Here is a 15,701-nt window from a genome sequence, read left to right on the forward strand (position 1 = left end):
CCCCCATGTGAGTGTAAAGAGAAAGATAAAGTATAGAGAAGATAGAGAAGACAGATGATAGTAAGTCGGCCCATGTAAGTGCTCCCCGCTCCCCCCCGATTCCTTCGCCCCTCCCCCCCCTCCCGTCCCCTCCCTTACTTGCTGAGTGGGTGTGCGACGACAAAGTTCCTTCACTCCGCGTCTTTTCCCTGAGGTAGAGTTTGTTTTCTTCCTTGGTGTAGCTTGATTTGAGGTGAAACAGCATGGCTATCATTTGAGCGCGGTCTACTAAAAGGCATGAACCCTATTACCCTCCTGACAGCCACACGACACCCAGCAGTGAAGGATAACCCCGTCCTCAAGAACACAAAGACAGCTCTTCTGAGCGTCGACAAACTACTGTTAACAAGCATCAGAGGAGGCCAATTTGAATCCCTCTGGCACAACCCCATTTTAAAATACAGAGATAAGGTTCTAGACATGCCTGAGTGGTACAGACATGGCATATCCACGGCCCATGACCTTCAAAGACAGGGCGAGAGCACAACTTTCGATACACTCAAGGAAGCGCACAACCTACAAAACATAGAACTATATAACTTCCTGAAAATAAAAGTAGCAATTAGGAAGGCAAACCTTACAAGCCAGACACCTTCGCTCTTACAGCTTGCAGCCAATCTCAACAAGACAGGACACCAAATAGCACACCTATACAGAGCCCTACGTCCCCAAAACACCAAACTCAATGATAAGGTCACAAACTTCTGGGGGACTTTAGCAGGGAAGGAACTAAGCGAGACCGAAAAGGCAGAATTGTGGAGATCGACCACTAGGAAAAAAATAACTGCTTCACTAAATCAGACCAAATACTGGTTAGTGCACAAGGCATACTGGACACCGGCCCGCCTATCCACCCTGGGAATCCGAGAGAGCGACACATGCTGGAATTGTGACAGTGGAAGGGGGGATTTAGAGCATCTCCTACTCACCTGTCCTCAGATCAAGGATTTCTGGGAAAGAACGGGGAAGCTTATCAATGACATAACTGGAGTAGCCCTACACATAGATTTCCCAAGTCTAGTCCTGGGCTTTGCAGCCCCGTCCATCACAACAACAGAAGACCGTGACCTCATTGACCTACTGTTAACGGCTGCAGTCAAAATAATCCTAAGCAACTGGAAAGACACCACAAAAGCCACACCACAGGAGTGGCTCAACTGGGTCACATTCCTAAGAGGGGCAGATAACATTACAGCGAAACACTCACCGAAAACACACAGACAATCAAACATATGGAGGTCCCTAGACCTCTACCTTTCATCACATAAACCCCCCTAGGCGCAGACACTGGACACCAGATAGCCATCAAGGGACACACGATAGGGACCCACACTCTAATAAAAGAAACCTGCGAGGAAGAACACTCTCCTATCTCCATTCCTACCTCTATCCCTCTCTATCCTCTCTATCGTCCGGGGCTTTATACTCACCAGGCAGCGCAAAGGGGGGAAAGAAGACAACGCCAAAACTCGGAATACGGACTTCTTCTTTTTTGGGACTAGTTGAACTATCCAACCTACGCACCATGGCAAGGAACGAACTATTGCAGGACTATATTTGCTGCACCCCCCCCCCGGCGCCTTCTTCTTTTTCTTTTTTCTTTTTTCCTCCTTCTTTCCGCCACTCATGTATGCTCCATGTAAATATATATTTTTTTATATACAATAAAAAATTACAGAAATCAAAAAAAAAAGAAACCCCTCTCCAGGGACAGAGGCGCGTGGTTCATTCTAGGGCTTCAATTACTCGTTTAATTACCAGAAACAAAGATGCCCGCTCATGATTAAAAGTTGTAAAGCAGGGGGCTGCTTGGATTGCAGGGGGGCTGACCCCCAAAGGCACTTGTGAGTTGTGAAGTGGTACCCAGAACAGACAGGGCCTTTCCCCCTCTCTGTCCCCCCCCCCCCCCCCGGTCTCGCTGCCTCTTACTTCTGTGCAGGGATTTAAACTCTGACATCACCGGTCGGATGCGTCACCTGCTGTGTGACGTCATAACACTATAGATTTTATGTCACCCCACCTGCGCCATTGACGTCACTACCTCTTAAAGTGTTTGGAGTGGAGCTTAAGACTTACAAAGAGGGTCACTCACACCCGCAGTTGTCGGTATTTTTCGATCTGTTTACTTTAAGAATGAACCCGAGGGCTGTGACGACGTCATCTCTTGCAAAGGTCAAATGCCTCAAACACTCTGTAAAATGTCTCCCGCTCCCAGCGGCTCCGGGAGACCTCTAGCAGCTGATTTATGCAAACGTTCGTCGCAAAAAAGTCAAGCTAGCCCTGGCAAAGCCAATAGGTCTGGCCTTTATTTTGAGTCGTGAAAAAAAATATTTAGAAAGCCTACTGCACAAAACAACAAGCATTTGCAATGCAACAGGTCTCGCGTTTTTACGTGTTTGAGCAATTGGCAATCTAAATGACAATGCCTTTTATTTGTGTTTTGGTTTTTGAAACATAAATAAAACGCATTGTCATTTTCAATGCCAGCAGCTCAAACTCTCGCAAATGCGAGACCTGTTGCATTGCAAATGCTTGTTTTTCGTGTCGAGTGTGCACCTGACTTCTGCAACATGCTTGCACACTGACTGACGTCAGAGGCAGCGTCTCAGCTGTGAAGGGGCGTGGCCTGAGGCATATAAGCCGCGGGGGGGGCCGATGCTCGGCTTCAGATCCCTGCGCGCTGTGTGACCCTGGACGCGGCTGCACTTGGAACGCGGGTAAGACGAGAGGACTTGACTTGCACCGGCACTTCCAAACTCTGCACCTTTCTGTAGCGCTTTTAAATGTCGAGGTACGAGCTTTATTAAGTGACGAAGAAGAAGAAGAAGCCAGAGCCACGCCCTTATATCAATGGCTGGAGCTTGAGCTGTGTCCGTCTGAAGTCTTTAAACTGTAGAGTTTGAGCAGCTCTTTCGGGCTGTGTTGAGGGCATTGGTGAGACCAGGGTCGAGCCCTGCGGGGGTTAAGAGGGGCTTTCATTCAGCACTTACAATCGACTTCAGACACCGCATCAAGGTATATGTGGCAGAGTCTCGGATTCTGGCCAGGGGCACTGGGCTCCGCCCCCTTTACTTACAAAGCAAAAATAGCAAAGCTCATATCCAAATGTTTTTTTCATTTAATAATCCCCCTTGCAGTAAGTTTCTAGAAGGTGTGATTGGCTGCGTCACCTCCGTGCTGACCACCTGACAGCCCTGAAGCCTGTGGGGTTGTCAGCTCCGCGAAGACGCAGCTTCAAGGCGCGGCCTCCACCCCTGCTGTGGAGGTAAAGGTAGCCCCAGGGTTTCTTAATTCATGCCCCGTATTGATCAGGGTGGAGAGCATTGCCACCCCACCCTTTCCCAACTCGTTAAAGGGAGGGGGGGGGCGGGTGTCACCACACCACTCCCGTGGGACCCCACCCTGTCTGACACCTGACTTCTTTGATGAGCGCCTTCAATCAATCAGAATACTTGTATAGCGCTCTACCTACCAGTGAGGGTCTTAAGGCGCTGGGGGGGGGAGGGGGGGATGCTGCTACTGCTCGAAGAGCCAGGTCTTGAGGAGTCTTCTGCGGGCGAGTAGGTCTTGGGTCTGCCGTAGGTGGGGAGGGTGTTCCAGGTCTTGGCGGCGAGGTGGGAGAAGGATCTACGGCCGGGGGTCGTTCGTTGGATGCGGGGGACTGTGGCGAGGGCGAGGTTGGTGGAGCGGAGCTGGCGGGTGGGGGTGGGGGTGTGGAAGCTGACTCTGCTGTTCAGGTAGGTATGTTGAGGCTGTCTGTCTGACACATGATTTCTTTGATGAACGCCGTGTTGAGGCAGTCTATCTGACACCTGATTTCTTTGATGCACGCCGTGTTGAGGCAGTCTGTCTGACTCCTGATTTCTTTGATGAACGCCGTGTTGAGGCAGTCTGTCTGACTCCTGATTTCTTTGATGCATGCTGTGTTGAGGCAGTCTGTCTGACTCCTGATTTCTTTGATGCACGCCGTGTTGAGGCCGTCTGTCTGACACATGATTTCTTTGATGCACGCCGTGTTGAGGCCGTCTGTCTGACACATGATTTCTTTGATGCACGCCGTGTTGAGGCCGTCTGTCTGACTCCTGATTTCTTTGATGAACGCCGTGTTGAGGCAGTCTGTCTGACACAATTTCTTTGATGAACGCCGTGTTGAGGCAGTCTGTCTGACTCCTGATTTCTTTGATGAACGCCGTGTTGAGGCACCCTGACTGACACATGATTTCTTTGATGAACGCCGTGTTGAGGCAGTCTGTCTGACTCCTGATTTCTTTGATGCATGCTGTGTTGAGGCAGTCTGTCTCACACCTGATTTCTTTGATGCATGCTGTGTTGAGGCAGTCTGTCTGACTCCTGATTTCTTTGATGAACGCCGTGTTGAGGCAGTCTGTCTGACTCCTGATTTCTTTGATGCATGCTGTGTTGAGGCAGTCTGTCTGACTCCTGATTTCTTTGATGAACGCCGTGTTGAGGCACCCTGACTGACACATGATTTCTTTGATGCACGCCGTATTGAGGCAGTCTGTCTGACTCCTGATTTCATTGATGAACGCCGTGTTGAGGCAGTCTGTCAAGACACCTGATTTCTTTGATGAACGCCGTGTTGAGGCAGTCTGTCTGACTCCTGATTTCTTTGATGAACGTCGTGTTGAGTCAGTCTGTCTGACTCCTGATTTCTTTGATGAACGCCGTGTTGAGGCAGTCTGTCAAGACACCTGATTTCTTTGATGAACGCCGTGTTGAGGCAGTCTGTCTGACTCCTGATTTCTTTGATGCACGCCGTGTTGAGGCAGTCGGACTCATGATTTAACTGCTGGTTGCTGTTGGTATCGGGACCTGTGGACGTCACAGGTGGTGTTAACCAGGTAAGGCTCAAAATACATTGACAGCTGCTGGGCCCAGGCAGGCACATTTTAAAACTTGTAATTAGGGTCGCGGTGTCTGTTAAGCGTGACTACCCGCCCGTAAGGGTCTCAAGGCACGGAGGGGGTTTGCAGGTTCCAGTCCATCAAGAAGGGGGTCTGTTGAAGAGCCAGGTGTTGAGGTTTCTTGTGAAGATGGGGAGCGATGTGGTCTGTCTGAGCTGGAGCGGAAGGGCGTTCCAGGCTCTGGCTGCGAGGAAGGAGCGGCCTCGCGATCTGGTCTTTCTGGTGCAAGGCACTACTGTGTAGGCAAGCTGGACTGATCGTAGGGTTCTTTGGGCTGCATGGAATTTGAGTCGTCTGTTCAGGTATGCTGGTCCGGTGTCGTAGAGGGCCTTCTGAGTGTGGGTGAGCATCTTGAAGGTGACTCTAGCTTCTATGGGGAGCCAGTGGAGTGTACGCAGGTCCTGGGAGATGTGGCAGTGTCTTAGCAGGTTGAGGATCAGTCTTGCGGCAGCGTTTTTGACGTTCTGTAGCTTGCGGGTGAGGTTTTCGTTTGTTCCTGCATAGAGTGCGTTGCCGTAGTAGATTCTGCTGGTGAACAGGGCGTGAGTGACGGTCTTCCTGTGTTCGAGGGGGATCCATTTGAAGGTCTTACGTAGGAGGCGGAGGATATGGAAGCAGGAGGACGAGCCGGAGTTGATTTGGCGGTCCATTTTGAGCTCTGAGTCCAGGAAGACTCACAGGTAGAGTGCGTGGTACATGGGGTTGGGCGGGCTTCAGAGGACGGGGGGCCACCAGGTGTCACTCCAGGCGTCGGGGTTTGGGCCCACGATGAGTACTTCCGTTTTGTTGGTGTTTAGTTGTGGGAAGCTGTTTCTCATCCAGGGTCTTGTTGCATGGATGGATGTCAGAGAGGGGGACCATCAGGGCATGTGTTAATTTAAATTATGCATATTATAAGCGAGTGCCACTACTTATCTGATGTGGTATATATCCCTGGATTCTGAGACGCTTGAATCGTAGGAATAGAAATATTCCTCGTCTGTAATTTCTCCATTTTGTCTCACTTCACATGTCCATGTCACAGTTGTTAAATCAACCACATGGACCCGTTTCCTTCACCGCTAATGTCCTTGTGTAGTGTTGTCACATCATGTCCAGGCAGCGGCCAAAGGGATGAAAGTGAGCAACGCCATGTCACACAATCCTCTTGTCCTATTGGATGGAACAAAAGTGACAATCACACGTCATGAGATGCAATGAAAGAGGCACCCCCCAGAAAGTCATGTATGTTAATGTCACGTAATTTGTTGAAAGTGACGCACTGCACGAAAGGCAACACACGTGACAGAAGCCATGTCACGTGCTGCATCAGTACTCTCCATGGGGGGTGCCCCAGTAATATTCGAGCCTTAGAGCGCCTCCTCACAGAAACCCATCTTTGGACTCTCGTTTGTTGACGTCAGTGAGTGACTGACATTTCTCTGCCCTTTTCCCAACAGGAAGAAGACGCCGATAGCAGAGCACCTCAGAGCATCATGGGAAGTAAGTGACCTGATACAGGGTACAACAGTAAGGGGGAGGAGTGGGGGGCAAGAAGCTGTTGGTATCCTGGTACAACTAAAAAATGCACAACTGAACAAAAGAAAATAAGCACCTTGGCTATATACAGAGATAAAAGACATAAAACAGAAAATTAAAAAGCTGCAACACGCCTGGCTCAAAACAAACGCCAACCAAGACAAACTTCCCCTACAGATAATACAAGTCCGCTATGAAAAAATCAAGGGAGAAATACTATATAGACAGAATTCAAAATGCTAAGGGCCCATTATATCGGGCGGATCGCCGTTGGCGGTGGCGATCCGCCCACCAAATGTTCTTGGTTCACCCCTGCCATATTAGAATGGCAGGGGGCACAGCGGCGGTCGGAAAGACCGTCCACCGCCTCTCCACCGGTCAGATTGCTGGCTGGACAGAAAATCAATAGTAGGAGACTCCACCATGGAAAGTCATGCGGGAAATCACCTTGGGGGCACATTGCGGGCCCCCGGGGGGTTTGGGTGGCTGCACTGGTGGGGTACCCATTGTACCTCCCATCATTGCTAGGCACAAGTTGGCAGGCACCGCACGGTGCCTGTCACGTTGTGCATGACAATGCACTACATGGGCTTAACATTGCGGCAGGTGCTGCTTAAAGCACCGCCTGCCGCAATGTTAAAGTCGAGGATGCGCCCGCCAATGTGGCAGCCCCATCCTAATTTGCCTAGAGGGACTGCTGCAACCTCGGCTGTCAGTCCTGTGCACCGTTGCAGTGGCGGGTGGACTTCGTAATAGGCCCCTAAATGTGCAAATAAAGAATTCTATATAATCCTCAATTTTTTTGTAAACCATATTGCCTAGAAGAAGCTCAAACTGTTGCTTATGAGTTCAGACAAGGCAGACACCTTGGGCTTCTACTTAAAACAGAGACAAGCAGCAGCACTAACTCTTTTATAAAGCTATAAAGCTACAATCCACGAATACTCTAACCCAGCCTCTCCGTTCCTTCCAACACACTTCAACCAATTAATTTATGGATCTGGTCAAAGCAAGCAGGCCTGCCGGCAGCCCTTCTGACCCGTGTCCACCTCAAACCTTCAAGACAATTCACATAACAACCTCTGCTGCCCCTCCAGTTAGAAGAATCATCAACTCCTTAGCTACCAGAATATTTCCAGAGGAACTCAAGAAGTCATACATGTGGCCATTACTGCAGAAAATAAACCTGGATCCGCTGAACCCTGACAACTACAGATCGATTTCAAATGGACCTTTCCTGGGCAAACTGATAGAAAGAGCAGCGTTCGCCCAGGTGTCACAGTTCATTGAAGAGAATGGCTTACTTTCAGACTTCCAAACGGGATTCTGTTATATCCTGCCTATGTATTCATGCTTCTTCCTCTTGAGTCGCGCTTCCAGCTCCTTGCGACACGCAGTCCATCAGAAGGTGTTGAAAATTAGTACGTTTTGGTGAACATTATCTGCGCCATCTTGCCTCTCCCCCTGATGCCACACTTTTGTCGTGCGCGCCCGCCATTTTGTTAGATGCCCCGATCAGAACGAACCCTTTTGCATGCCGCTGGCCCCTGACATAGCCTTTCGCCTTCACTAAGCCTGCACGCTGACCGCCCCCTGCTTGCACCTGCCTTGAGTCATAAACCCCTCTTCGGCGCTGCTCTGCCCCAGGCCCTCATCCTGTTCCCAGCGCGACACCTCCCTGCTTCCCTTTCATGATCTCCGGCCCTTAGATGCAAACCCCCTTTTTCCCCGTGTGCCCGTTTTTTTTTTCTTCCCCGTTCCCAGGCCGACACCCAGCTCTGCCGATACCATCCCTTGCCCCTCCCCGTACAATAGAAAGCTTCCCCCATCAAAGGATCCCCGGGTTGATCAAAGCCCCCACTCCATGAGATCCGACCGAACCCCCCACATTCCGTGAATCGGCGGAATATCCAGCTGCGTGATACTCATCACCTGTTGTGACTAGGGTGGGGACTTCAACTGTAAATGTGTGTGGGAACGGGCCCAAAGGGAATTTCCGGGAATGTCTTTTTCATACATCAAAGCTTTAACATGAATGTGTAATGTACAATAAAGTCATAAACTTGTGTATAAGAGGCCAGGCCTCAGGGATGCAGTTAGAGCACCTCAGAACGATACCTTCTGTCCGTTTCGTTGTGTTCTCCTCCGGAGAGAATAAAAACCTTGTTTCCTGCTTTCCAGTCTCCAGCGCCTGCCTCTTCATTTGATTAAATAACTAGAGGGTCACAGAGGCAATACCGCCGGGCAAATATCGATTGCCCCCGACCCGACTCAGGTTTTTACAAAGGCCCAAAACAGCAGCAGGCACTTCCAAAGAACTCTGGGAGCTGGGGGTTGAAGTCTGTTGTCCCTGAGAATTCAGCAGGAGTCAAGCTCTGTTCCAAGCCCTTGGAGATCCTTCACAAGTTGAAATAAAGCACACAAAGTTCTTTCTCCTTTCTTTGACAGTCAGGCAACCACTGCAGGCCAATCCCCCAAGCAGCACTTCAGCTTAGGGATAGTCTTTCCTCAGTTTCTTCAGGTTCCTCACCTCAACAAAGGTTTCTTCTTGTAGTCCAAAAGTGATCTAATTTCTTGGGATCAGGGTCCCAATATTTATACCCCAAAATCCTTTGCCCTCTGAGGACAGAGGAGCCTTTTCCCAGTTCTGGAGCACTCTGTTTACATGACTCCTTCTTTCCTTTCACAGTGCAGAGCAAACACATCAGACGTCCGACAGGAGGTGGAGCCAACATTGCGGAGGAAAGGCACAGCCCTGGAGCACTCTGTTGACATGATTCTTCCCCTCCTTTCACAGTGCAGGGCAGAGACTTCAGACGCACCACAGGGGGCGGAGCCAGCACTGTGGGGGGCAGGCACAGTCCCATTCAGGTCCCAGGTGCAACTCCTCCCTCCCATCTAGATGCAGATCTCTCTATTCACCACTGGGCTGACTCAGCCTGTCTCCTGGAATTCCCCACAGTCTAGCAGAGGCACAGCCTAGCAGAGGCAGGCTTGGATAATTAGACAAGAAAATAACCTTCTTTCTAAAAGTGGTATTTTCAAACACAGAATGTTAAAACCAACTTCACTAAAAGATGTATTTTATCATTCTGAGTTCAGGCATACTAAACTCTAATTTCTACCATGTTCCCGGAGTCCGTTAGGATTATAAGATGTAATAATCTAACTGCCCATTCTGGTCTATAGAGAACAGGTAGCCTTGCAATAGTGGAACACGAAAATGGCTGTAATTCACTATTAGGACATGCCACACACATCAGGGCTTGTCCTACCTTATACTTACAATGCACCCTGCCATTGGGCAAACCATAGGGGTGTCTGATATGAAGAAAAGGGAAGGTTTAGGGACTGGCAAGTGGGTGCACTTGCCCAGTCAACATGGCAGTACCAGACTGCACGCAGGCTCTGCAAAGGCAGACCTGAGACACACTTTAACAGGCTGCTTCTGTGGCCGGCACAACCTGTACTGCAAGCCCACCAGCAGCATTTGGATTTACAAGCCCATGGCACCCTCGGTGCACCCTACAAGGGTCTGACCAGTAAACCAAATCGGCCAATCATGGAATCACTAATTCACACATCAATTTACAATAGGGAGAGCATATGCACTTTAGCACGGATCAGCAGTGATGAAGTGCCGGGAGTCATAAAACCAACAAACACAGGTCAGACAAAATAAAGGAGGAAGGCAAGAAGTTCATGGATGACCCTGCAAAAAGGGCCAAGTCCAACACAACCCCCTTCCAGCCAAAATGCAGGGTAGACCAATCACTACCTTGATGGGCTTCCCTGCTTTGGGCGATAGAACATGGACCTGGCCCGCAACAGCATATTCCAGTTCTACGTCAATCCTGAACCCATTTCAATTCCTCTGTCCATACACTCAGGGTCCACCAAGCTAATCCATGGGGAACCCTTCTCTTCACCTGTGGACACCACCTGTACAGCATCTAACTTTAACTTGCTCACAGGTGTGCCCCAACAGGCAGACAGCAACTCACAGTGGCCACTGACAGCAGTCAAGGATGAGACCTAGGCCTTATGCCTCTCAGGGCTCTCAAGACTCTGTGGCGTCAGAGTGGGGGGCAGTAGCCCCAGGTGCTAGGCACCCTTTGTCCCCTCTCCCTTCTGTCAGGTCAGGTATGACATCCTGGCACTGACCCACCAGCCTTAGGCCTGTACCCGGCGGCTGGACCAGAGACTGGGGTGGCCTCTTCCACACCCAATCCTCCTCGGTGCTCTGTGCCCTGCCACCTGGAGCGGTACCCTCTTCCAGAATTGTCAGGGTGCCTGTAGCATGTGTCCTGCACAATTCGGCCACCAGTTCAGGTGTTCTATCCAGCAACTGGGCTACCAGGTCAGGAGGGACACCCTGAACCTGGCCCTCCAACCTAGGGTCTGAACCCTCTAGTTGAACCAGGATCAGAGACGAAGACTCCCTCCCTCTGCACCCCCTTCCAGAGCACTGCACCTTACCCACTTTTGTGGTACCCTAGAAGCTACGTCGGTCAGGGCACTGATTACAGTTGCCCCTTCCTCCAGGTCAGACAACACCTGAACCTGGCTTCCCAACCCAGGGACCAACCCCTGCAGTTGAACACTTGCCTGGCAAACCAGGACTTCCTGGGGAGTGCATATACCCTCCCCGAGGGTGGCACATAAATCCTGTGTTGTTTGACAGTCTGCCTGGCGCAGATCTCTCGTCTCCTGTCCATCAGTGTGTGAAGATCCCCCAGGACAGAAGTGGTGTCACCATGGTCATTCACTGGTGATGCAGCCCTTCTGGCTGGCCCCTGACCCACTGGTTCCTCCATTGGGGACTCTTTCCGCCCTCTCACCCCTCAGTCTGGACCTCTGTACCCTCCCAACTGGAGCAGCACTGCCAGACACCAGAACTGATGGAGGTCTGATTACAGACACTCCCATCTCACCAGACACTAGGGGATCCCCCTCAACAGGGGGTCCATCAGGACAGCCTAGGCTCCTCACCTGGTGTTCCCTTAAAGAACCATCCAGGCTCTGAGACTGGGTTTCGGGAACCTTGGGACATGCAGCCCCACACTCACTCCTTCTCCACTGAGACAGGACGTGAGCCCCTACACCCTTCCCACTACAACGGGACCTGACTGGGCTACCCTACACCACTTCCACTACTCTTGGTTGGAAGATACCTGAGCCACTCCCCACAGTCGGTCCCCCATGCCTCTCCAAACCCTCTGGAATCCACCAAAAGGTCTGCCTCCAATATGAGCTCCCTGAGGTCAGATAACTTACACTACAACAGGTGTTGGCATAGCTCTGGAAAACAGGGACTTACAATATGCTCTTCCACAATTGGATCACACAGCCCCCTACAAGGGTTAACCAAACAATCCTTCACCTCACCATCCAGTGCCTCCCACATGTACGCCACACCACTCTCGAGATTGGCAAGACAGTATCTGACTGTCTCTCAACCCACACTCTTCTGAACGGTCTTCACACTCACAGACCACGACTTCAACCTTGGGGGAACCCCTCTCCCTGCACCTCTCATCCAGAGTCAGTAGAGTGTCCCTCCCACCACTAGGATCATGAACCCCTGCGCCAGTTACCTTAGTCCCTTCAGGGACCCTGCGCACTACTGGAGCTACCTCATGTCCTTGAACCTCCTGGTGTATGTTAACCCCCTCCTTCAAGTCACGTGCAACAGCTCTAGGTGTATGTACTGCTCCCCAGCACTAGAAAATTCAATTTTGCTGTCACCATCTGAGCTGGACTCCACCTCCAACTCAGCAAAGCTCAATCTCTGAGCTACACACATTTCTTGTTGCTGGGCTGAGACACTCATGGCCTCAAGCCTCTCAAGCTCTAAATCAAGCTCCCTCATTATCAACTCATGCTCAATTTGCATTCTCTTTTCCTCTAGGGCCAATTTCCTATTCTCTAACTCCAGTTGTCCACTCAACTTGAGCTTGACCAGCTCATGCATCCTACAGCTGTCTTCACAATAAAAATCAACAGAAGCTATGGATGCTGCTTTACTCCTGGTAGTTAAACTTGGCGGTTCTTGGTAAAAAATTGAAAATCCCAAAAAGAAACCTACCAAAAGTATGTGGTTGCGTTTTGGTCTGCACTCACTAGTAGTGTATACCAATCACTGTACATGAGTCACAAATGCAAGTCCAGAATCCTCACCGCTGACAACCAATGTTAGATTTGGGTGTCTCTAGTTGGCAAAGGTAGGTACTTGTGACAAATAAGGACCCTTGCCTCTAGTCAGGATAAGGGGGTACACTCCTAAAATAACCCCTGCGCACCCGCTTGGTAGCTTGGCACGAGCAGACAAGCATATCACAGAGGCAGTGTAAAGCATTTGTGACCTCCTACAGTAGTCCAGTGACAACACTACAGATGGACACCATACAAGTGTATATTAAAAATAAGTATGCTTTATATAGACTTAACTTAAGACCTCGAACAACAAAAATCCACAATACTATATTTAAAATGGTAGTTTTAGCTTAGTTCCGTTCAGTTCCCTAAATGCGACATTATAAGTCCATGTACCTTGCGATGCATGACGCTTCCACAAAAAAAGTGTTGCAGCTATGGAAATGCGGCAAAGTTCCAGTGCAAAGAAATAAAGACGTGAAGATCTTCCAGATGCGGCACGCTTCTCCGATGATTCAAGAAGTCTTGTTTCGATGCGTCAACTGAAGCGGCAACACCCTTATTCAGCGATGCGACGGCAACCGCCTCAGCGGCGGCACTCTTCTCCGACGTTTGCGAGATGCTTCCGCGCAATGCAACAACTACAGCGGTAACATCCAAGATGCGACAGCAGCAGCTCCGATGGCGGCATGCTTCTCCATGGATGCGAGGTGCTTTTCTCAATGCGGTGCAGTGCGACAGCTACAGCGGCGACATCTATGATGCAACGGCAGCAGTGACTGCGACACGCTTCTTCCTCGTTGCGAGACGCTTCTCTTGATGTGGTGCAATGCGACAGCTACAGCGGTGACATCCAAGATGCGATGGCAGCGATGGCGACACTCTTCCTCTTTGTTGCGAGACGCTTCTCTTGATGTGGTGCAATGCGTCCGCTACAGCAGTGACACCCTCCTTCAGAGTTGTGACGGCAGCGGCTGCGACGGCGACACGCTTCTTCCTCTTGAGTCGCCCTTCCAGCTCCTTGCGACACGCAGTCCCTCAGAAGGTGCAAAACAGCACCAGGGACTTCCAAAGAACTCTGGGGAGCTGGGGTTTGAAGTCTGTTGTCCCTGAGACTTCAGCAGGAGGCAAGCTCTGTTCCAAACCCTTGGAGATCTTTCAAAAGTTGAAAGTAAAGCACACAAAGTTCTTTCTCCTCTGGCAGTCAGGCAACCACTGCAGGCCAATTCCCCAAGCAGCACTTCAGCTTAAGGATAGTCCTCTCCTCAGGTTTCTTCTTGTAGCCCAAAAGTGATCTAATTTTTTGGGATCAGGGTCCAATATTTATACCCCAAAATCCTTTGTCCTCTGAGGCAGAGGGGCCTTTGCCCAGTCCAAACCAGTTCTGGAGCACTGTTTGCATGACTCCTTCTTTCCTTTCACAGTGCAGGGCAGAAACATCAGACGCCCCACAGGAGGTGGAGCCAGCATTGTGGAGGTTTAGGGACTGGCAAGTGGGTGCACTTGCCCAGTCAACATGGCAGTACCAGACTGCATGCAGGCTCTGCAATGGCAGACATGAGTCACACTTTTACAGGCTGCTTCTGTGGGTGGCACAACCAGTGCTGCAAGCCCAACATCCCCTTTGGTATCGCTTTGTTCGCCCGAAGTTTGCAGGGTAAGCTCAGACGTGAGCCCTTTGCTCACTTTGCCCTGGATTCAAGCTAGCCGGGCTGATGACGTCTGAAATGCCAGAAACCGGTCCTGGGAAGCTTGTTTCCAGTCCAGGGAAGACATGGCTTGGCAGTTTGGGCTGGACTGTTCCCATGAGGCACAGGGTCAGACTAATTTGCATATGGCAATGTCTGAACTGGGGTGGTGGTGTGAGCTAAAGAATGGTGATGGATTAAACCCAGATCAGTTGACTTGGGGTGAGTGTTTGATTTTCTCAAACGCTCCGTCCATCATCCCCTTTGGTATTGCAAGCCCACCAGCAGCATTTGGACTTACAAGCCCTTGGCACCCTCGGCGCACTGTACTAGGGTCTGACAAGTAAACCAAACAAGCCAATCATGGAATCACAAATCGATACATTAATTTACAGTAGGGAGAGTGTTAGACCTGACACCTTTTGGCGTGGTTCTTCCCCCATCTTTTTGCCTCTGACTCATGTGTTGTGATGCTGTGCTGGATTTCGTTTTTGATGATTAAGATGCTTTGGACACTCTGCCACTGCTGATCAGTGTCAGAGTGTAAGTGCTCCCTCTGTAAATTGTGATATTGATTGGCATATTTGTATCACCACGAAGTCCCTAGTAAAGTGCACTGTGTGTGCCAGGGCTGGTGATGACAAATGCTACTAGTGGGCCTGCAGCGCAGATTGCGCCACCCACATGAGTAGCTTTAAAATGGTGACTCAGGCCTGCCAGCGCAGAGCCTGTGTGCAGTCAGTGACTGCCATGTCAGCCTGGCCAGTGTCCCCACTGGCTAGGCCTAACCCTTCCCTGTCTGTGCACATCAGTCACCCCTATGGAAGGCTCAAGGTACCCCCCCTGGGCAGGGTGCAGTGTATGGATAAGGTAGAGCATGTACTAGTGCAGGTCACATGCTCTGGTAGTGGGCTGCAGCCATTTTATGCGCTCACTGCTGTAAGGCTATCTTGCTCCATAGAGTAACATGGAGGAGGCTGGGCCCATGTGATACCAGCCTATCTTCCCATAGGAACAAGAGGGGACATAAGTGAAAGATATCCCTGAACTCAGAATTTAATGACACATCTTTTAGTGAAGGGTGTTTTTAAATCCTGTGTTGGAGAATAGCACTTTTAGAAAGTGGCTGTTCTCTTGTCTAAACCTTTCTGTGTGCCTGGGTTTGTGGAATGTCTGCCTGGTCTGGATGTGACAGGAAGGGGCTGCAGAGCCCCAGAGGAGAGGGTCGGAGCCAGCCCGGGGATGAAAGGGCACATCTGCCTGCCTGGGAGGTGGGAGGAAGGAATGCCTGATAAGTACTGGGCTGTGCCTGCCTACCTCCCCCACATTAGCTCTCTCCTGGTGGTCAACTGACCCCACTGGCCCTGAAGCTGAC

The 15,701-nt window shown here is 50.5% G+C and overlaps 1 protein-coding gene across 1 annotated transcript in view; it reads left to right on the forward strand.

Annotated features, from left to right (window-relative positions):
* Positions 1 to 2,693: 2,693 nt before the first annotated feature.
* LOC144821925 (uncharacterized) overlaps positions 2,694 to 15,701 on the forward strand; it is a 68,059-nt gene continuing 55,051 nt past the window's right edge. The window contains exons 1-2 of the mRNA XM_078679073.1: positions 2,694 to 2,756; positions 6,404 to 6,446. Coding sequence (XP_078535199.1) covers positions 6,440 to 6,446 — 7 coding nt within the window. The 5' untranslated portion in view covers positions 2,694 to 2,756; positions 6,404 to 6,439. The remainder of the gene's footprint in view (positions 2,757 to 6,403; positions 6,447 to 15,701) is intronic.

Source organism: Lissotriton helveticus, chromosome 2_2, assembly GCF_964261635.1.
Source record: "Lissotriton helveticus chromosome 2_2, aLisHel1.1, whole genome shotgun sequence".
NCBI lineage: Eukaryota > Metazoa > Chordata > Amphibia > Caudata > Salamandridae > Lissotriton > Lissotriton helveticus.